This window comes from Hyperolius riggenbachi, chromosome 4 (assembly GCF_040937935.1).
Source record: "Hyperolius riggenbachi isolate aHypRig1 chromosome 4, aHypRig1.pri, whole genome shotgun sequence".
In the NCBI taxonomy this organism is placed as follows: domain Eukaryota; kingdom Metazoa; phylum Chordata; class Amphibia; order Anura; family Hyperoliidae; genus Hyperolius; species Hyperolius riggenbachi.
The window spans coordinates 493,027,996-493,051,152 of NC_090649.1; the positions used below are offsets into that span (position 1 = coordinate 493,027,996).

A 23,157-nucleotide genomic window follows, 5' to 3' on the forward strand; every position below is an offset into this window, starting at 1 on the left:
CTTCCTGCTTGTGCCATAACGCCACCACGCCTCTTCCTGCCTGTGCCATAACTCTGCTACTCCCCTACCTGCCTGTGCCATAACTCTGCCACTCCTCTTCCTGCCTGTGCCATAACTCTGCCACTTATGACAGATTAGTGATAAGGTATACTGCACAGCCTTCATACCAAAGCTGTGTATGCCATCCTGGTAATGGGTAGAGTTATGCCTTGCCACTCCTCTTCTTGCCTGTGCCATAACTCTGCCACTCCTCTTCCTGGCTGTGCCATAACTCTGCCACTCCTCTTCCTGGCTGTGCTATAACTCCGCCTTTCCTCTTCCTGCCCGTGCCGTAAGTCCGTCGCTCTTCTTCCTGCGTGTGTCATAACTCTGCCACACCGTTTCCTTCCTTCGGCTTAACTGTGTCACTTCTTTCTGCCCACAACAGAACTGCCACATCTCGCCTTCCTCCAAAATATCTGTAGTCTGCAGTATTCCGTCATTTAACTATTAGGGGAGCAGCATTAGGCCAGCGAGGCGACGGATGAGGCATCACAAAGAAGAGTCTGGATCGATTTCAGCATGAAACTGATCGGGAATTGGCCTGCGGGGTATGGGCAGCTGACAGATCGATTAGAGAGAGATTGGTCTCTTGGTCGAATCTGCCCATCATCGCTAAATGTATGGCCACCTTAAGTCACTACACGCTCCTCTCTACAAAATCCTAGATAACACGGTTTGTTAATTTTTGAGCTGATAAAAAGGCTACAGAGTTGAAAAGGAATGACTGCAAACCCCCCTTCTCCCCCAGTACTAGAATGTAAAAGTGTAAAATAAACATTGCAGGAGAAGTGAGCAGCAGTGAGTGAAGTATAGAGTCTGTGCCTGATACACGATAAACACAAAAATGGATAAAGAGTGTATTTTTTTCTTCTTTTTCCTTTAAAATGCATGGAAAATAATAAAAAAAATCCCCCACAGAAAGCCTAATTTGTCCTGGAAAAAAAATAATTTAGGTGTGATAGGTAGTGATAAAGTTATTGCCAAAGTAATGGGAGCTGTGCTTAGCTGTGAAAACCATCCTCCGTAGCTAAGTTATTAAATATCTGCACATCAAGTCAGTTCAGTGGGAATGATCCCATAAGGATGTAGTGGCTGGATAATGCAATGGTTAAGGGCTCTGCCTCTGTCATGTTTCAGTGAGCCAGCACCTATTCAGTAAGGAGTTCTTGGGCTAGACTCGCTAAGACTGCTACTAAGTGCACTCCAGTTGCTGCCTCGCAAGTGCTTTGAGAAAAGCGCTGTACAAATACTGGAATGATTATCCAGGATGCATGTGTCCTGGCGCTTTGCTGATTGCAACACTGCAGGAAAGGGCCCTTCTACAGCTTGGTTTTCAGATTGATTTAGCATATTTGTTGCGATGCGTCTACATGCAAGATTAAAGGGAACCTAAACTGAGAGGGATATGGAGGTTTCCTTTTAAGCAATACCAGTTGCCTGGCAGTCCTGCTTTGGCTGCAGTAGTGTCTGAATCACACACCTGAAACAAGCATGCAGCTAATCCAGTCTGACTTTAGTCAGAGCACCTGATCTGCATGCTTGTTGAGGGGCTGTGGCTGAAAGTATTAGAGACACAGATCAGCAGGAGAGTCAGGCAACTGGTATTATTTTAAAAGGAAAAATCCATATCCTTCTCAGTTTAGGTTCCCTTTAAACTCAGCTGAGGCAGCCGAAAACGACCACCTCTGCCGAGAATCGAGGGCGTGTACAGCATCCGCTGATCCTCCTCTTTTGCAGTTCGCTGAGCGATCCGTCTGGTGTATTGGCTCGGCTGAGTGTGTTGTACTCCTCACTTGCCCCGCCTTCTCTGTGACGCTTCTCATAGGCTGCTCTGTCTGCCCTCCTCCTCCCCAACGCTTAGCAACAGAGTGCCTGGATAGCCTGGAGACTAGCAAGTAGGGATAATCGATGAGATGTAAATACTTATTAATAAATAACAAATAATAAATTATGAAAATTTTTATGCAAAAACTGCATACATTTGCATCAGCTCTGAAGAATTTGCATATCTTTGAACATCCCTACTAGTGAAACCTCTGCACAGCGTCGGCCCTGCAGTGTCAGCAGAGGAATAGAGTCCCAATCACCGAGGCAGGGCTTTTCAGCACCCGCTGTGCACCGCATAGCGTTGAAGCTTGGCGCAGTAATGCCAGTCTGCGCCCCACGCACATGTAATTCGGAGATCTGGCGATTGCCGAACCTCAAATTTCTTCTCCCTCGGAGTTGTTATGACTCGGAGGGGGAACAGTGACTAACGCCGCCCAGAACTTGTGTGGCAGCCGGGAGAGCGGTCATTCCACTCATTCTGCGCCAAAATGACAGGCGGAGTACTGCCATGTACCCTTGCTGGGTGACAGTCCTTGTACATCCGGATGAGGCCTTACCCTTTACCTCCAGCCTTCATACCCCATCCTACAGTAATTATCAGGCAGAATGCTGACCTGCGTCACCCTAGCCCTTATGGGAACAGCGAGATTATGAGCTCTCTTGTGTGAATATGACACATTACAGGAGCAGATTATCCTCTCAGCGGGGAACCCTTTTATCAGCATGTAGTGCAAGTGACACATGCATGAAGTATGAATTCCTGAATATGCATCAGGAAGGTCAGCGAGTTGAGTGCAGATCCACGTTCTGTCCTTGGATTGGCAATTACTCTGAGCTTGGCCTGGTGTCCTGTGAAGGACAAGTCTATTGTTCATCATAAATGTCACAATCCGGCCACGTTCCATTGTGCCTGTGTGCTCAGCATTCCCTGGTGTCTGGCAGCACATTGTGTCCCCAGTGGTCAGCCTGGTTCTGCCTGTCCTGTGTGTCTTTCTATTGCATTCATTCTGTCTGTGTGAACACAAACCGGACACGACTTGAAGCACAGCCAGCGTGTTCTTCTCTTTGACTGCAGTCAGTCTGCAGAAAACACAGTCACCGTTTAATTCGCACCGAGGGACTTAAATTGTAATGGAACATGTCGCCAGTGCAAAGGGTCTCTTTCTGTGGGGCTTATAGAGAGTCTAGTGAGTCAATTACAGTGGCTTGCAATAGTATTCGGCCCCCTTGAAGTTTTCCACATTTTGTCACATTACTGCCACAAACATGAATCAATTTTATTGGAATTCCACGTGAAAGACCAATACAAAGTGGGGTACACATGAGAAGTGGAACGAAAATCATACATGATTCCAAACATTTTTTACAAATCAATAACTGCAAAGTGGGGTGTGAGTAATTATTCAGCCCCCTGAGTCAATACTTTGTAGAACCACCTTTTGCTGCAATTACAGCTGCCAGTCTTTTAGGGTATGTCTCTACCAGCTTTGCACATCTAGAGACTGAAATCCTTGCCCATTCTTCTTTGCAAAACAGCTCCAGCTCAGTCAGATTAGATGGACAGCGTTTGTGAACAGCAGTTTTCAGATCTTGCCACAGATTCTCGATTGGATTTAGATCTGGACTTTGACTGGGCCATTCTAACACATGGATATGTTTTGTTTTAAACCATTCCGTTGTTGCCCTGGCTTTATGTTTAGGGTCATTGTCCTGCTGGAAGGTGAACCTCTACCCCAGTCTCAAGTCTTTTGCAGACTTCAAGAGGTTTTCTTCCAATATTGCCCTGAATTTGGCTCCATCCATCTTCCCATCAACTCTGACCAGCTTCCCTGTCCCTGCTGAAGAGAAGCACCCCCAGAGCATGATGCTGCCACCACCATATTTGACAGTGTGGATGGTGTGTTCAGAGTGATGTGCAGTGTTAGTTTTCTCCAAACATGGCGTTTTGCATTTTAGCCAAAAAGTTCCATTTTGGTCTCATCTGACCAGAGCACCTTCTTCCACATGTTTGCTGTGTCCCCCACATGGTTTGTGGCAAACTGCAAACGGGACTTCTTATGCTTTCTGTTAGCAATGGCTTTCTTCTTGCCACTCTTCCATAAAGGCCAACTTTGTACAGTGCATGACTAATAGTTGTCCTATGGACAGATTCCCCCACCTGAGCTGCAGCTCGTCCAGAGTCACCATGGGCCTCTTGACTGCATTTCTGATCAGCGCTCTCCTTGTTCGGCCTGTGAGTTTAGGTGGATGGCCTTGTCTTGGTAGGTTTCCGGTAGTGCAACCGAAATTCCTATACCTCTCAAACGGAATTTCGCGGAAATTTTATAATTCCGACGGAATTTTCCGCAATAACACAAATCTCTCTCTCTCCTCCTCCTCCTCCTCCTCCTCCTCCTCCTCCATCCATCCATCCATCCATCCATCCATCCATCCATCCATCCATCCATATCATCCAGTAGGGAATTGCAGATTTTCAAAACAGCTTATATACCATAGCTGGGATTTGAACCCAGACACAGTTTGTAGTAGGTATCTGTCTTACCCCCTAGACCATGAACCACACTACATGGTAAAGCTTGCCTAGCATAAACCATACTACCATTATGATCAATTCAATAGAAAAAGTAGCATGATTAAGGATTTGTACTTTTTGAAAAGCATGCTTACATACCATAGCTGGGATTTGAACCCAGGACGCAGTGTGTAGTAGGTATCTGTCTTACCCTCTAGACCATGAACCACACTACATGGTAGTAGGTATCTGTCTTACCCCCTAGACCATCAACCACACTCAGGGCCGGGCCGAGGCAGAGGCTGGAGGAGGAGGAGATTTTAAAAATTTTCAGACGGAATTCCGTATAGGTCGGAATTCCGCGGAATATCTCCGGAATACCGTCGGAATGAAACGGTAGCGGAATTTCAGTATGACAGAATGCGGAATTGTCCCGGAAACGGAAATGGGCTCTTCCGACCATGCCTGGTTTACAGTTGTGCTATACTCCTTCCATTTCTGAATGATCGCTTGAACAGTGCTCTGTGGGATGTTCAAGGCTTTGGAAATGTTTTTGTAGCCTAAACCTGCTTTAAATTCTTCTTTCTCTTATTCCTGACCATTCTGGTTTGTTCTTTGGACTTCATGGTGTTGTTGCTCCCAATATGCTCTTAGACAACCTTTGAGGCCGTCACAGAGCAGCTGTATTTGTACTGACATTAGATTACACACAGGTGCACTCTATTTAGCCATTAGCACTCATCAGGCAATGTCTATGGGCAACTGACTGCACTCAGACCAAAGGGGGCTGAATAATTACGCACACCCCACTTTGCAGTTATTTATTTGTAAAAAATGTTTGGAATCATGTATGATTTTCGTTCCACTTCTCACATGTACACCACTTTGTGTTGGTCTTTCACAGGGAATTCCAATAAGATTGATTCATGTTTGTGGCAGTAATGTGACAAAATGTGGAAAACTTCAAGGGGGCCGAATACTTTTGCAACCCACTGTAAATAAATATATATACTCAATCGGCCACAGCTGACTGGAGAGGCGAATAAGGCCGGATTCACAATGGCGCTAAAAACGCTCTGTTTAGCGAAAAGAAACAATTGGAAACATATCCTATGCAAAGCAATAGGATCTGTTCACATCAATCCAATCGGAACGGGTCCGTTCCAACAAACAGAATGCAAGTTTTGGTGGCCCTGTACGATAATCCTGGATCGGAGGAACTAAGGCGTGTGACCCTAAAGATCAAGGCTCTCATAGGTGAAGTCTTCCCTGGCTTGCTTGGGTATGCAGTGTAGGGACCAATTTTCTTAAGGGAACCTTGATAGCTGGTACATTGGTCTGGTACAAATTCATGGCAATCCATTTTAACCACTTCCTGTCCAACATGAAAATAAGTCCCTGCACTCTCCTCCCTACAAAATCCTAGATAACACTGTTTGTTTATCTCTGAGCTAATAAAAATGCTGTAGATTTGAAAAAGAATGACAGCAACCCCCCCTCCCCCCAGGGAATTCAATGGTAGGGCTATTGAGTAAACAAGTGCAAAAAAAACATTCCAGGAGAAGACAGATGTAACAAGTGAGTAAGATATACAATCTGTTACTAATACATTATAAAAACAAAGAACTGTTTAAGTGCTTTAAGTGGATAAACTGTATTTTTTTTACTTTTTCCCCCTTATTTTCCTTTTAAATGCATAGAAAATAAGGTGATTACTAAAAACAGATATCAGTCACAAAAAGCCTTCTTTGTACTGAAAAAAAAATGTTGATTAGTCGTAAAAATTCTCAATAAAGTTATTGCCAAAGCAATCAGAGCTCAACTGTGAAAACAACCAGTGTAGGGAAGTGATTAAAATGAGATCCTCCAAAATTGAGACCTAGCTTTTTTTTATTATTTTTTTTTAGGGGGGTTGGGGGGGTGCTACTGGAGTCCCCAGCTTGCTTTTTCAGTGCAGAGGGTTAATGCTTGTATGCAAATTCACCACTACTCTCAGCACCTGCTTTCCACTGAAATTAACTGTAGTGAAAATAACATGATTACTCAAATTGCTTATTTTTTAGAATATTCATTTATAGATTATTTAGTCAGTATTTGCCCGTTGTAAAATCTCTCCTCTCCCCGGCTACATGCTGAAATGTATAACTGGTGGTGACAACTTTAGTCCTGTCAGGTGATCTGTACAGAATGTTCATTTACTGAGAGTTCTATATGCAGAGGGAGATGTTGCTTGCTTGGCAGTTGGAAAAAGCCATTTCCCACAATGCAATGAGGTTCACAGACAGGAAACTGTCAGGACCATGGTACTGACATCCCACTTTGGGAGAGGTTTCACCACAATATCAGCCATGCAGATGTCTCTGATGATCTATTTGAGAAAAGGTAAAGATTTGTCGTGGGAAAGGGGGTATCAGCTACGGCAACAAGACTCACAGACAGGAAGCTGTCAGGACCTTGGCATGGCAGGGGCTGATATGGCTCTCTAGGATACGGCTTGGACCAGTACGAAGGAATACGTTTCCTGTTTGATTCCTGCTCTAAGTTGTATCACTAAACCCACTAGGTTGATTACCTTGTGTATACAAATAAGGGAGGGGATACTAATGCATTGATTTATCAGCGATATTTAGGAGTCTGACTGCTGTAGCGATCTTTTGGTTTATTAGGCGGTGGTGAGATGAGGTTGACTTCCCGACATGCAGTATAAACCAGCAGCGACTGCCAAATGTTTATGTCCTGTGTCCTCAGCCTGGATGAGCTGGAATTTATAGTGGCGAATAGAGCCGTGATTGTAAGTCTTTTCAGTCAATTTCAGATAATGGCGTAGCATGGCACCGCATTACTCACGTCATAGCGCATTCTCTGATGAAATATGATTTGTTTCCTCTTCAAAGTGCTTCTTCCCCATTAAAGTGGTCTGAAACTGCATTTCTTCTTTGCTCTAAAAGATTTACAGCCTTAAACCACTATCACAAAACAATATTCAGCATTCAAACACTTAAAGCAGCATGAAACCCAGCATTTCTTCTCTGCTCTAAAATATTATTTACAGCATATTATATACTACCACCATTTTTTTTCTACTAGAACGGCATTCAACTAGTTAAACACAGAACTTCTAAGCTCCCTGCTGGGAAAGTTGGACGCATCCGAACTGGAGATAATGTTATCTTGTGTTTACATTCCTCACTTGAGACAATTAAGTAAGTACTTCTGACTGTGCAGACTCTCCTGAACACAGTCAGACTCTTAAGGTGGCCATACACTGGTCGATTTGCCATCAGATTCGACCAACAGATAGATCCCTCTCTGATCGCATCTGATCAGAGAGGGATCGTATGGCCACCTTTACTGCAAACAGATTGTGAACCGATTTCAGCCTGAAACCGTTCACAATCTGTGGTGGTGGTGGTGCTGCCGCCGCTCCCCCCCCCAACCCCCGCATACATTACCTGCTCCGCCGGCGCGACTCCAGTACCCAGGTCTCCGCTGCTCCGTCTCTGCTCTGGTCTCCGGCCCCGGCATGCTTCACTTCTTCCTGCCCGGCAGGAAGTTTAAACAGTGGAGCGCCCTGTACTGTTTAAACTTCCTGCCGGGCAGGAAGAAGTGAAGACCCGGAGACCAGCGCGGAGACGGAGCAGCGGTGACCGGGGTGAGTCCCACCGGTGGAGCAGGTAATGTATTGCCGCTCTATTGCGTCGGTCGTCGGGCACTCAAATGCCGCTAGCGACACACTCCCTACCCGCGGGCGATCGACGGTAATTTTCCGCATGGAGCAATCGACTGGATCGGACGAAATGGATCGAAATTCGTCGTGTAGCGCGAACGATTGGCAGCAGATTCGATCCCAGTGATCGAATCTGCTGTCGAAACGGCGGCAAATCGGGCCAGTGTATGGCCAGCTTTAGAAAGCATTTCTGCCTTCAATACAAGATAAATAAACCAGTTATGAATAAAATGCATAGTCAGCTCTCAGAGCAAAAAAAAGTGCACTTTGCTAACTTGTAATTTCTAAATGAATAATAATACTTCTGCGCAAAAGCCAATATGATAACCGTATGGCATATAAAAAGTAGGAAAACATGTTTTTATTGAATATTATGTCAGGGTTTTATACCGCTTTAAGGTAGCCATACATTTAGCGATGATGGGCAGATTCGACCAAGAGACAAATCTCTCTAAACAAATCAGATAAGAGCGAGATCTGTCAGCTGCTCATACACCACATGCCGATTCCTCATCAATTTCAGCAGGAAATCTCTTGGGAATTGGCCTTGTGCGCCGCATACGTCCGCCTCGCCGCCCCGATGCTGTCCCCAATGATGTCCTTTCTGCCATCTCCGTAGGCTTCGGGCACTCTCTGCTCATGATACGCGTGCAACATGGTTGCCTAGCAATGTGGCGCATGTATGACATCATACTGTGGTCATTGCTCTGCATAGACCTTCCGGGGATACCGCTCCTGGCTTGTTGTCCACCCCGAGCTGAACTTGTGATTACTGCTAAGGAGGTTAAACGACAGCCCCTGAACAGACATGCAGATCAGGTGCACCGACTGAAGTCAGACTGGATTAGCTGCATGCTTGTTTCAGGTGTGTGATTCAGCCACTACTGCAGCCAAAGAGATCAGCAGGATAGCCAGGTAACTGGCATTGTTTAACAGGAAACATCCATATCCCTCTCAGTTAAGGTTCTCTTTAATCATCCTCTATTCTTCTTGCAGTACCTTCCATTCAAGTTCTTGCAGTCCTGTGCTTCCTTTCCTCTCTGCATAGAATGGAACAGCATGCCCAGCAAAGTGCCCAGCAGCGCGTCCGTACAGTGGCTGTTGCTCAATAGTCACCTGAAGCAATCACAAGTGATCATTTCTGGGGATAGAGCATTTTTATCTTCCTGATCCATACTGGTCTCTGCTGCTCAGTGCCTCCACCATTGTTCCAATGCTGGCCATACACTGGTCAATTATATGACAATCGATTGCCTATCAATTCTTAGAACCGTTTAAAAAAGAAAATGAATAGATCGAACATGAATCCATTTTTTGCCCATACACTAGGGTGAATTTTTGATTCCCTTTTTCCACCTTTAATTGACCGGAGGCTATTTTCGATCACAAAATAAGCACCCTGATGAATCAGATCGAGTAAAGGTCGATCGAATACATAATGAAAAGCTCTTGATTCTTGTTCCATCAATTGAAATAACCCGACATACTGGATCGATTCATTTAAAGAATTAGATCGAATATCGTCCGAAAACAATCGATTCTACATCAAAATGACATCTTGAGTTTTGATCCATTTGATTTATCGATTTTAATAATCGATCGAAGTATAACATCTGCCAGTGAATGGCCAGCTTAACACGTAAGTTAGAATGCGCTGACCCTATCATACAGGTGGTGCACGTCTATAAATGTGAAGGTCAGATAAAGTCCAGTGTTCTCCCCGAGCTCTTTTAGCCGGGTGCTCCACCCAGCTAATTTTGGTAAGCACCCGGCTGTCATTGGCTCACCATCTCATTATCCCCCTATGCTGTAGGCAGAGTTGCACCAGCCCTACCTCCCCCTGTCGTGCCCCGCCCGGCTACATTTTCATGCCACCCAGCTGGAAAAAAAATTCATGTAGACCATGGAAAACTGCTCGTCTGAAGAAATGATCCTCTGATCCACCCGGAGCTCAGCAGACAGTTGTATAGACCGGATCCTCTCACTCAGTGATGGCCACTACCTCACGCCTTATTCTCGTGTCATTCAATTTTACCTGGGTTTTTGGGAAAAGTTGAGAGGGTCGACCTATACTCGGGTGGGCTTATACGCTAGTCTCAAGAAATGATCCTCCGATCCACCCACAGCAGACAGGATCTTTTCACTCTCTGACGGCCACAACCTCAGACCTAAAGAGAAACCGGGGTGTCCACAATGTCAAAATAAATACTTGCCTAAGGAGCGGGATCCAATGCTTCCAATGCTGTCTATCGGACTACTGCTTCTGCCTGGGACCCTACTTAAAGTGAACCAAGCACCATTTTTAACACCTGGGGCATCTCAATGGCACATTTAATATGCGTGCCAACAATGTGGTTCATTAATAAAAAAATAAATTTGACCTCTTCTTTTTTTCTTTCAAAAGTTTAGCCTTTTTTATCCTACTTCCTCCTGCTTCCTAGGCCCGCATGACCACAGAAATATCAGGCAGATAAGGACTGATGTAAATATTTGATGTAACAAGGCTCCCACCGTGTGGTGTCAGGACCTAGGTGCTGACATCACACTGTGGGAGGGGTTTCAGCACCATATCAGCCATACAGACCCCCCTGATGATCTATTTGATAAAAGGATGATTGGGATGAAGTTCAATCCTTGGTTACAGTTTCTCTGAAATAAGGCCAGCGTGATCACTAGAAGGACTGATAATAATATTAAAACTTAGAGACTCTGAAGCGAGAATAATTCTCGCTTCAGAGCTCGTGGTTAGCAGGGGCATGTGTGCCCCTGCTAAACCGCCGCAATAGCGCCGCTAAACGGGGGTCCCTTCACCCCCAAACCCCCCACTGCGACACTTGGTCGCAGACTTGGTCGCTCCTGGAGGCAGGGCTAACGGCTGCAGCCCTGCCTCCAGTCGCGTCTATCAGCGGCGCATCGCCGTCTCTCCCCCGCCCCTCTCAGTGAAGGAAGACTGAGAGGGGGGCGGGGGAGAGGCGGAGATACGCGCTGATAGACGCGCGTGGGGCAGGGCTGCGGCGGTTAGCCCTGCCCCAACCAGGAAGAGATCCCCGGCTGCTCGGAGGGGATTTGTGAGGTGAGGGACCCCCGTTAAGCTGCGGGATAGCGGCGTTTTAGATTTATTCTCGCTTCAGACTCTCTTTAAATATTTTGGTCACATAATGTGAAGATCGGATTCTTTGGAGAAATCCTTGATGCTTGGAAGAAATGGAGGGCAAAAGAAGACTGATGACAGAGGTTAAGATGGATAGACAGTATATGTGAAGCAATGAACATGCCTGTGCAACAGCTGAAAGAAGCTGTGGCTGGCAGACACATCTGGTGTGCAGAAGTACATATGGTCATGAAGAGTCTGAATCGACTGAATGTGGAATAGGAAGGTAATGGACACAGGTGTGGCACCGATCTTCCATGACCTTAGCATAGTCCTTGTAGAGCAGGGGTGCCCATTAGGTAGATCGTGAAGTACTTCATGGTAGAGCCCCGACCCCACTACATTTTCCATTCTGTATATACAAGTGTGCTCCTAAAATTGTACATAGGTAGATCATTTTGACTTGCTAATTTTTTAAAGTAGCTCTCAAGCCGAAAAAGTGTGGGCACCTCTGTTCTAGAGAGAAAGCCATAAATTACGGTACACATTGGCATTAAAAACGGTCCATTTCCCATTTTCTGCCGAACGGACCATGAGTTTCGGGAGGCTGTGATCATTCCGGAGGGACGGACACATCGCATTGACTGCTCGCTAATGGAACGGATCAAAACCTGATGCCAAATAAAAACATTTCTAATCCAGCGTGAACCGGGCCTAATCCTGGGCCTCAAGTGGGGAAAGCATTTGTGCTTGTTGCCCATGGCAACCAGTCATATCTCTTGCTTCAAATGTAAATCAGCGCTGTAATATGACAGTTGGAATCAGAACCAGCGGTTTAGAGGAACAAACAGTCCTTTTCTCAGGTACTCTGTACCAATCTATACCAGGGAGATACACAACCAACAGTCCCCAAATATTGTTATATGTATATTCTGGCGTATAAGACTACTTTTTAACCCTTGAAAATCTTCTGAAAAGTCAGGGGTCGTCTTATACGCCGGGTGTCATTGATGCCGGGGGATACGCCCTATCCTGTTACCGCCTCTCAGATCTTGCTGCTGAGGACTGTAGTGAAGCGGCGCTGGCGCACATGTGCGAGATCTGAGAGGCGGAGAAGGAGGTAAATAGGATACAAGGGCGGGGCCAGATAGGTGAAAGAGGCGTGTTTTATGGGCACAGCGATTTCTTTCATACCGCTCTGATAAACGGAGACAAGGAGAGCTGACCAATCCAAATCGCCTATATACTGGGTACCACATACAGTACAGCATCGGTATCTGTTCATACATAGCACCGGTATATGATGTTGTTTTTTGTTTATTGTGCGTTGGAAGAGGGGTAGTCTTATACGGCGAGCATATCCCAAACTCTATATTTTAACTCGAAAAGTTGGGGGGTCGTCTTATACGCCCAGTCGTCTTATATCCCGGAATATACGGTAGTTGAAAAAAGACTGCAAGAGAATTCCTACTCATTATATCGGTGTATGCATTCCTCTTATTCTTTTTACCATTAAGTTGCTCTTAGACTTGCGGCTGGTGGTTGAGAAACCTTCCCCCGACGCACTCATGAGTCACCAGATAAATGGATATTTTATTTGTGGTCTTTCTTTCTTCTCCCGGTACGTGGAATCGGTCACATGCGTTTGAATCTTTCCAAGAACTGCGAATAATGACGGAATGTAAATCTTATTTCACCCGCATTAACAAGCTGCTCTTTAGAAGCGGTGGCGAAACCCTCGGTTGTTAGACGCTCGGTGACCTGGAGAATCGCCGGCGTTCCGCAGCAACGCGGCCGCGCTTGACTTTCATCATCAACGTGTGGGGAATGCGCGGTGTCGCAGGGCTTGTTCTGAGACATCAGACTCATCACGGCACGTCGCCGGCACGGTCGCGGTAACTCAAGCAGACGACATCCCTTTTAATGAGATTTTTGTGCAATGAGCTTTCAGGATGGGTCATTCTTAGACACACATTACCGGCAAAGATGCATCATCTGCTGCTTACAGAGGGAAAGGTGCTAAAGAAACCTTCATTTTCTGAAAGGCGGTTTTTGTATAAAATCTGTTTTCTCCCAGAATATTGTTTGTACAACTACAATGCTGTGGCTGCAATCAGTGTATGTGACAGTTTTGTATTAAAATCTGAAAATACTGGTGATTTCCAGAATTTTCTACTGTAATTAAAGAGACTGGAGCCCTTTTAAAAGCGGGTTTTTTCCTTTTATTTAGCTTAAAGAGAACCCGAGGCGCGGTTCTCACAACGTAATCCCCATACAGAGGCTGCCTCTGCCTATAGAGCCCAGCCTCTGTTGCTACTCAGATCCCCCCTAAATCCCCCCTGCGCTCCGCAATACCCCATAAATGACAGCCGCGCTGCTAACACGCAGCGTGTCAGCAGCGGCTGTGTTTACCTTTCTAACGTCAGTCTCAGCGCCCCCCCCCCCCCCCCCGCCTCCTGCATCGCTCCGGTCCCGCCCGCGTCCCTTCCCTCCCCGCTGATTGGAGGGAAGGGACGTGGGCGGGGACGGAGCTCAGCAGGAGGCAGGGGGAGCGCCGAGACTGACGTTAGAAAGGTAAACACAGCCGCACAGCGCGGCTGTAATTTATGGGGTCTGGCTGAGCGCAGGGGGGATTTAGGGGGGGATCTGATTAGAAACAGAGGCTGGGCTCTATAGGCAGAGCCAGCCTCTGTATGGGGATTTCGTTGTGAGAACCCCGCCTCGGGTTCTCTTTAAGCAGGTTGGTCCCTGCTAAAACGCCGCTATCCCGCGGCAGAACGAGGGTTTTATAACCTCCAAATCCCCGGGGCAAAAATCGGGGAGCGCTTCCTTGTAGAGACAAAGCTTTGGGCTGAGCTCTGCCTCTACTCGCGTCAATCTGTGCTGATCGCCACCTGTCCCCGCCCCTCAAATTCTTCCTTTACTGGGAGAGGCGGAGATCCGCAGGAGACTGACGCGAATGGAGGCAGAGCCTACAGCTCAATGCTCTGCCTCCCCGGGCAGCAAAATCCACGACCAGAAAAGTCGTGTATTTTTGTCCTGGGGATTTGGGGGGTAAAAAATCCTTCTTCTGACGTGGGATAGTGGCGTTTTAGCAGGGACCACTACTACTACTTAAGCTTAATAAAAGGTAAAAACACGTTTTTTTTTAACTGACTTCAGAGTCTTTTTAATATTAATGGGTACATGAAGTGACCTGTAACATGAGCTATATGTCCATGTACAGTACCAACCCTAGATAGAGCTGGTCTCTCTCTTTTTTTTTAAGTATAAGGGTTAAAGTGGATCAGAGATAAACTTTTACTCATTGCATGATTGTGTTCCTTTCATATAGTTTATAGGGCATTCCTCAAGCCCAATACTTTTGTTTTTGTTTTAATACTCTAATTCCTTATACTAAACAAGCCTTGCCCACAGCTTCCCCAGTGCCTTGGCACTCTGAGATCCATGTAGCAAGGGCTTATGGGAGCTCAGTCTGGGCAGGAGGAGGTGGTGTTACTAGCCACAGATTTCAGAGGGGAGGAGGAGAGGGGAGGGAAGTTTTCACAGGCTGAGTGCTGGAGATGCAGATCAGCTTGTCTGTGTGTAATGTGACAAACATAACATGGCTGCTCTCATTGTATCACAGGAATAAATAATCCTATACTGTTGAAGCTGTTTGCAGCTAGATTTGCTGTGTAAACTATCTAAACTTTAGATAAGATATATAGACAAGTTACTTGTTATAGTTAGTTTTTCATCTCCGAACCGCTTTATCATCAAAACGGGGCCTTTCTGGTACTTGTCAGTCAGACCATGAGGTGTGGCTCGAAAGATAACAATTTTATTTGTGATATTTAACATTTTACTGACTTTTATTAAATGCAAATAAAAATTAGAATCTGCATTCTATTGCAATATGTTAAATGGAACAAAGCTTACTAAAGAACAATATATTGAGCGCTCACTAGTAGACTATCATTAAAAATATACCAAGCAGTCAGCGCTAGCGATAAACTACTGAAGGTTGTTCTGAGTCCCCAGTGTTCAAATGAACCGTACATTTTATCGATCAATAGACCCCCATAAACGTGACAGACAGAAGAGCACATAAAAATCGTAATGACAAGAAAATTGTTTAAAAAGTTAGCTCAAAAATATAAAATTCAAATTAAATAATCGTGAGATGGAGAGGCTCTTAGTCATAAATATAGCTTAAGTGTATCCTCTAAAATCAGATCAATGGCAAGTAGTATAAAATGCATCTGTAATGGAGCTGTCTCAGTGGACTGAATAGTCCGATGTCCAATGAGCTGGAATACAAGACAGGACCGACTGCTTTAAGCACGCCTTAAAGGGAACCAGAGATGAACGATTCTCACAAAATAATCATATCAGTTGATAGCTTGTAAAGAATAAATGCTCTACCTGATAATTTCGTCACTCTGGTGTGCCTCTTTGAGTGTTTTTTTATCCATTATTGCTCCAGGAAATATCCAATATGGCCGCCGGCTCATACCTGTTCTGCTTCCGGGTAATGAGTTGTTCTGGATGTGCTGTCTAGGCTATATGAGACTATAGACAAGCAGGGCTGCAGCAGCCTTTCATCTGTCTGCTTTCAACTATTATTCTGGAATGCTGTGTGGCTGCCTGTAGGAAGTGTCTCTCATAGGAATGAAACTGCATACAGTAGATAATGACTGGCTGCACACTGCACACAGATACACTTGTCTGTTTCAGGGCTTCTTTCTCGGCAGCAGCAGCCCCTCCCATGTCAACAGCTCTGAGTAGGAAATCTGAGCCAGGAGGGGGCAGGGTTGGGCTTGAAAAGACTCCACAGAAGAGTGACTCAGCTATGATTCCAGGTCAAGCCTAGACTGAGCCAGTCGGATTCTTATCACAGTTGATAACAGATAGATTAGACTGAGAATAATGAAACTAAAAGCAGGGTAGGTGTTTACTGTCATGTTCCCACTGATAAATGTAATAAAATACACGAGGGTGCTTCATCTCTGGTTCTCTTTAACCGGGAAAAAACTTATGACATCATGAATTGTATATGTAGGAGTAGTGGTAAAAATACACTGAGTGGCAGGGTCGGCGCTTCCATAGAGGCAAAGACGGCAATTGCCCCAGAGCCTGTAGAGGGCCCCCAAGGCGCCCCTCCAGCTATGGTGACACATGAGAGCTTTGGATGCTGTGTGTTTACTCTGTACAGGAAAAGGAGGAGGTGAGTAATTAAAACCCCAAAAATGCTTTTTAGGGGACATTTGATGAATTGGATCGGGCCTGGCAGTCGACTCTAGGTCCTGGGGTGATTTGGTTGGAAGGGGGGCATCAGGGGGCCTCTCGTTACTTTTGCCCCAAGGCCCCATTGCAGCTAGATCTGGCCCTGCTGAGTGTCAATGACATTGGAGAGGACCCTTATTTGAAAGTGAACCAGACCAATTGTGACGTAGTGATGTAACAAAGCAGAGTCGTTTATGTAAGGAACGCTCAGCTTCAGACAACGTAGTAATCACAGAATTTAATGTCAAAATGGGTGAGATGAAAGATTTTAAGTGACGTTGAACGAGTGTTGAGCTGGTGCTGGAATCTCCGAAATCTCCGAAACGACAAATCTTTTAGGATTTTTTCACCCAACAGTCTCTCGGGTGTTAAAGAGAAACTCCGACCAAGAATTGAACTTTATCCCAATCAGTAGCTGATACCCCCTTTTACATGAGAAATCTATTCCTTTTCACAGACAGACCATCAGGGGGCGCTGTATGGCTGATATTGTGGTGAAACCCCTCCCACAAAGAAATTCTGAGTATGTACTCTTGGCAGTTTCCTGTCTGTGAACCTTGTTGCATTGTGGGAAATAGCTGTTTACAGCTTTTTCCAACTGCCTAAAAAGCAAGCAGCAGCTACATCACCTGCCAGCAGTAAAAATGTCACCATGTAATAAATGTCAGAATGTAAATCAGGGATTTAAAAGATTTTACAATGGACAGTGGGAATGTCTCTGAACGGCGAGGGGAAATAGGAAAACTATGAGTAGCATTGTCCTCTAATCAGCTTCTCGAACAATGAAATATCTGCGCTTTATGGGCATAGATATCATCCTGTATTCCAGCTCAGTTGTCAGCAGACTGTGGATTATTCACTATGCCTACAGAGACCATTACATTATGGATGAAATATATATTTTATGCCTCTTACCATTGATGCAATTTTACTGGTTACACTTACAGTTCTTATGACTAAGAGCCTCTCCATTACTGCTGGGTTTTTTTGTTATTGTTTTTTTCCAATTGAATATGGACTTTTTATCTTGGATGAGCTCTCATTACTTAAACCATCATTTGTTTTCATTCTGTTGGCTAATGACATTTTTAAAGCAAATCTGAAGCATAAATAAACTTATCGGTATGAGGTAATGCATTGTATGTGCAGTATGGATAATAAATAGGACATTAGTAGGAAAGAAAAGAGTGCCATTTTTATTTTCAGTTATAAAACTTTATAACATTGCATAAGACTGTCACAGTTGCCGTTTAGAATCCCACACTCTGTATTTTAAGTAATGACCCTTTGAACTTCTCTGCAGTAAAGCCTTATCTCAAGCGGTCTCTCACTGTTTCTTGGCTGTTTACATTCTTCACAGAACAGAACTGACTTGACTTAAGCTGTGGACAAGCTCAGAGAAGCTCTTTTGCATAGATAAGTTTTTTTGTTTTTAACTCTTCCTGTACAGTAAAACATAGTTACATAGTTACATAGTTATTTTGGTTGGAAAAAAAACATACGTCCATCGAGTTCAACCAGAGAACAAAGTACAACACGAGCCTGCTCCCTCACATATCCCTGTAAATCCAGAGGAAGGCAAAAAAACCCTTACAAAACAGAAAGAGACTTCACATAATTTCTTAATAGGGCTGGTGTCCTATGTGAATGTTTCTCATCATTTCACATGTCGCCTCAGATTCACTGTAATCCATTAGCATCTTCAAAAGAATTATCTTGTGTGAGATAAGTGCACTGCTTTTGCAGAAAAGGCTGTGCTGAAAATTCTTGAAATGCTTTGATGTCTCTTTGCTAGCAGAGGATATAGAAACTGAAGGCAGAAGTCCTCTGTTGTCTCACACTGCCCCCTAGTGACAAGTGGCTATAAATACACATTACAGCAGTACTAATTAGTAGCAAGGAAATGTAACAAATAAGAAATAAAAAGTGCTAAAATAAATTGCCCTGGTTCATTTGTAAGCCTCTAAATAAATAGGCTGCTAAGGGTTAAAGATCCCGGTGACCGTCACGGTTATGCGGTCTATCGATTGATACAATTTACGGTTCATTTGAACATTAGAGGAAAATTGCTGTACATTCTGATTGAGCGAATGCGTTGCTCACAATTACAGCATCGCTGTGTACAGGTCACGCTGTGTGCAATGGCGATGTGTAGAAAGCATTGTTGGAGTTTTCATCTTCTGTTCAGATTCTCGTACAGAAACATATGCCTGTGTGTATTTGGCTGTGAACATGTGTTTTATTGTTCTGGTTTGAGTGAAGCGCTTTCCCGCAGGAGAATGAATATTTCATGTCCTCTCTGCTTTGTCCTCGCAGTCCGATCCGGATACTGCAGCGAGATGCAGCCCCAGGACTCGCCTGCGTGCTGCGGAGTGCTACTTGTTATCCATCTTTTATTAAGTGTCGGAGGAACCCCTGCAGTAGCTGCTTTCCAATGGCACCGCTGGGCTCTGGAGTAAATCAGCAGCCACTCTGCAGCTGTCAGTGTAGCCGTCTGGTTATATGGCTTTGTAATAAGAGTGTGCTGCAGATAAATATATAGGTATATATGGTGTGTGCTCTCCGTTTATGGACTGACAGATACATAGGTGGATAGTTAGAGAGAGAGAGATATATGGGCCTATAGGGTGGCTCCATAGTTCAGAATCATTTATTTTACCAAGCATGACTTGAACTGGCCTGGCATTGGACTTGGGCATACATAGAAGATGGGGCATACGATATACGGCACTGTAAGTGGAAACAATTAAAGGGGCAGTGACTAACTGTTTATACTCGAGTATAAGTCTAGAAATGTAGTTCTGGTTGACTTAAAAGTATAAGGGTGGCTTATACAAGAGTCACAGGCAACGATAAGCACACTGAGTTATGTGTGTACTAATAGTGACATTCCCATTTGCAGCAATTTACCCCCGTGGTAAGGGACACTTTCTTGATAATAGTAATGCCAAGAAAACCCAGGTCTGAATGTCCTGGCCAAGATTAACAAGGAAAGGGGAAATACTGGGCTGTATAAAAGGGAGTGAATAATTGCAGCATTTGGGGGCCTGGAGGAGGTATTGGCTGCACTTAATCGACAGGAGGGGTTAATGGCTACATTACTGTATGCATTGTAGTCATTAACCCTTCTTGAGCCCCAATTAACCTGGTTTTTAGCTTAAGGAATATGGCCAGTGCTAAAACGCTGCATTCCCGTGGCAGACCGAGGGTTTTATAACCCCCAAATCCTGAGGCAAAAACCAGGGAGTGCTTCCTTGTAGAGGCAGAGCTTAGCGCTGTAGCTCCGCCTCTACTTGCGTCAATCCCCACTGATTGCCGCCTCTCCCCGCCCCTCTCTTTCTTTTACTGGGATGTAAGGGGGAGAGGTGGCGATCAGTGGTGATTGACGCTAATGGAGGCAGAGCTACAGCGCTAAGCTCCACCTCCCCAGGCAGCAAAATCCACGACTTTGAAAGTCGTGGATTTTTGCCTCAAGATTTGGGGGTTATAAAGCTTGTTCTGCCGTGGGAATCTGGCGTTTTAGCACTGGCCGTATCCTTTAAGCTAAATAACATGTAAAATTGAGTTTTTAAAGTGGCTTCAGTGTCTCTAAGAGGGTTAAATATCGATGTTGACTTATACACGAGGTTGGCTTATATTCGAGTATATAGAGTAAACAGAGCCGTTACAGCCTTGCGGACATTTTATCCATGAACAGCAAGCTGTATGCAAACTTGGGGGGAAAACATGGAAGGGGTTCAAGAAATTGACAGCCGAGGGAAAGAAAAGCATTCCTGTGCCTTGCAGTTCTGGTGGAGATGGTCCAAAACCTGATGCCTGATGGGAGCCGAGTGAAGAAGCAGCGGTCTGGGTGAGAGAGATCGATGGCAATCCTCAACGCTCTAAAGCAGTCTGCAGTTGTAGAGGAGGCAAGATTTACCACACTGGAGCCTATAGGCACAGATGTCTAGGCACCCGAGACTCCACCCTCCCTACAAATCCCCACCGGACCGCACTGCAAGTGTGCTGGCTGTCATTTCTCCCTTACTTCCCTTGCCCTAGCCAGAGGTAGCTACAGGTCTCCCTTAGCATGTCACAGGAGCCCTAGTGGCTGACCGCACTTAGCCTTCTAAACGGTGCCAGCGCACAGATCGTGCGAACTCTGGTCGCAGTCAATGCGCAGGAACCGTTAAGAATTAGCCGCAGACAACTCGGAAGGGAGCCTGTGAGACACGGGTGATTACAACTTCACCCACTGGTTCAGAGTAAACTGCCCCAGCATTAGGTAGTCAGAGGTACCCTCAATATTAACCACTTAAGGACCAGGGGTGATTTCGCTGATCTGTGCAGCGTGGGCTCTACAGCCCACAGCACAGATCAGCAAGGAGGCTGGGCGATCAGACTTACCCCCTTTTTTCCCCATTAGGGGGATGTCCTGCTGGGGGGGTCTGATCGCCGCCGGCTCCGTTCGTTCGGCGGGGGGGGGGCTCCTCAAAGCCCCCCTCCGCAGCGAATTTCCTCCTCCGTCCCCTTCCGTCTCTCCCCTTCCTCCTATGGGCAGCGCCGTGTGATGTAAACAGCGGGGATTTCTTCCCCGCATGTTTACATTATGCGTGCGAGCCGCGATCGGCAGCTCGCACACTGTTCACGGAGGCAGTCTCCGTGAACTAGCATGGAAAGGCCGCTCGGCCGTTTCCATGCTATACCACTAACGACCCGCCGACACCTATGGGCGTTAGGCGGTCGTTAAGTGGTTAAGTAGCTAGAGGTGCCCCTGACTAATGGGAGATCTCGTCAGTGGAATGCCAACAGCTGGGTTAGTAACCTCACATTTATGCTCCTCTTTGGATTCCTGCATAGAGAGGGAAGCGCTCGGAGAGGGACTGGAGCCGCTTTTCCATCATCAGGCGCCTGTAGGCATGTGCCTACCGTGCCTTATGGTAAATCTGGCCCTGAGAGGAGCCAAGTTGGGGTAGGGGCCTCCCAATGTTCCTCTTTGAACAAGTGATGACAAATGCATTGGGCGGAGCTTACCTAAGCGGTTTTTTTTAAATATCTTTAATTGAGAGAGCCGCACAAGTGGACAGACATGCTTGTAAAGGATTTGAGTTGCAATTTTTCATACATACAAAGTTGCCTGCAAGTTTAAGAAAATATAGCTATGTTTGTATTACTTATTTTTGTTGTTGCACGTTATAGCATTTATAAACTGTTAAAGGGACACTTAAGTCAAACAAAAAAAGAGTTTTACTCACCTAGGGCTTCCAATAGCCCCCTGCAGCTGTCCGGTGCCCTCGCCGTCTCCCTCCGATCCTCCTGGCCCACCGCCAGCAGTCACTTCCTGTTTCGGTGACAGGAGCTGACAGGCTGGGGACGCGAGTGATTCTTCGCGTTCCCAGACACATTAGCACCCTCTATGCTGCTATATGGTATATGATATATGCTATAGCAGCATAGATGGCGCTATTGTGGCCAGGACCGCGAAGAATCACTCGCGTCCCCAGCCTGTCAGCTCCTGTCACCGAAACAGGAAGTGGCTGCCGGCGGGGCCAGGAGGATCAGAGGGAGACGGCGAGGGCACCAGACAGCTGCAGGGGGCTATTGGAAGCCCCAGGTGAGTAAAACACTTTTTTTTTTTTTTTTTTTTACTTAAGTGTCCCTTTAAGTGTAAGTAGTTTAAAACACATTAAAAGCATGTTAAAAACATCCCCCAAAAAACTTTATTCCATATGTCCAGATCCAGAGTTGTCCAAAAGTAAATCGTTTATCCGCGTTTCACAGTTTTTAATACAGGACTCCAGTTACACACAAATTCAACTCATCTCCCATAACGCGACCTGTTTGTAAGTAGGGGACCTCCTGTATTTAAAATAAATATTAAAATCTTGGGGCTCGGTCACATTGGGGCGATTTCACTTATTTTTAAGCGTTGGCGATTTTAAAAAATTGCCTTAAAAGCGCTTGTGCAATGTTAGCGTATGTGAGTGTTCTTACATAAGCGATGAGCTTTCTATCCAATCGCAAATGCGGCTCCTGCGACATTTTCAGAGCATTTGCGATTTAATAGTAGGGACAGGGAAATTTGAAAAGTGATTTCCCGAGCGCTTTTAATAAATAAATACATTGTATTTATACATTTCTGGGGCAAAGCGTTCACTGACTTAACGTCAGGAAGTGAAAAAATAAAACACAACAGAGCTTAGAAAAGCGTTTTTCTAAGCGACAATCGGTCTGAAAGTGCTTTCAAAATCGCTCAAAAAAATGCTCAGTGCTTGCGATAGCGTTGGTGATTTTATAATGAGAACAAGGCCTCCGAGTTACTGTAATTCTGGTTTCTCACTGTTTCACCTCATTTTAAAGTCCTCTCTTGGATTTGTCATTTGTTGGAATGATGGAGTGAATTGATTTTCAGAGGTCGGTGTTGTGGGCTTGTCTGTCATACCGGATGACAAATCTTCCTTCTGGACTCACGAGCAGGTCCATTCCTCTTCCTCAGGTGGAGAACCATGAGTTCCTGGTAAAGGCCTCGTTTGATCCCAACCTGACAGAACTGCGAGAGAAGATGGACGATCTGGAGAAGAGCATGCAGTCCACACTGAGCAGTGCAGCCAAGGAGCTGGGTAGGTGTCATGTCAGTGTATGAAGTGTGTGGTGTACCGTATGTGGGAGTATGTAAGTATGTGGTACTGCAACACTTTTACACGCTTTACA

The 23,157-nt window shown here is 45.4% G+C and overlaps 1 protein-coding gene across 2 annotated transcripts in view; it reads left to right on the plus strand.

Moving 5' to 3' along the window:
- Positions 1-23,157, plus strand: part of MSH2 (mutS homolog 2) — a 174,267-nt gene that overhangs the window by 95,174 nt on the left and 55,936 nt on the right. For both annotated transcript variants that reach the window (XM_068233050.1, XM_068233051.1), the window contains one exon: positions 22,943-23,066. In XM_068233050.1, coding sequence (XP_068089151.1) covers positions 22,943-23,066 — 124 coding nt within the window. The remainder of the gene's footprint in view (positions 1-22,942; positions 23,067-23,157) is intronic.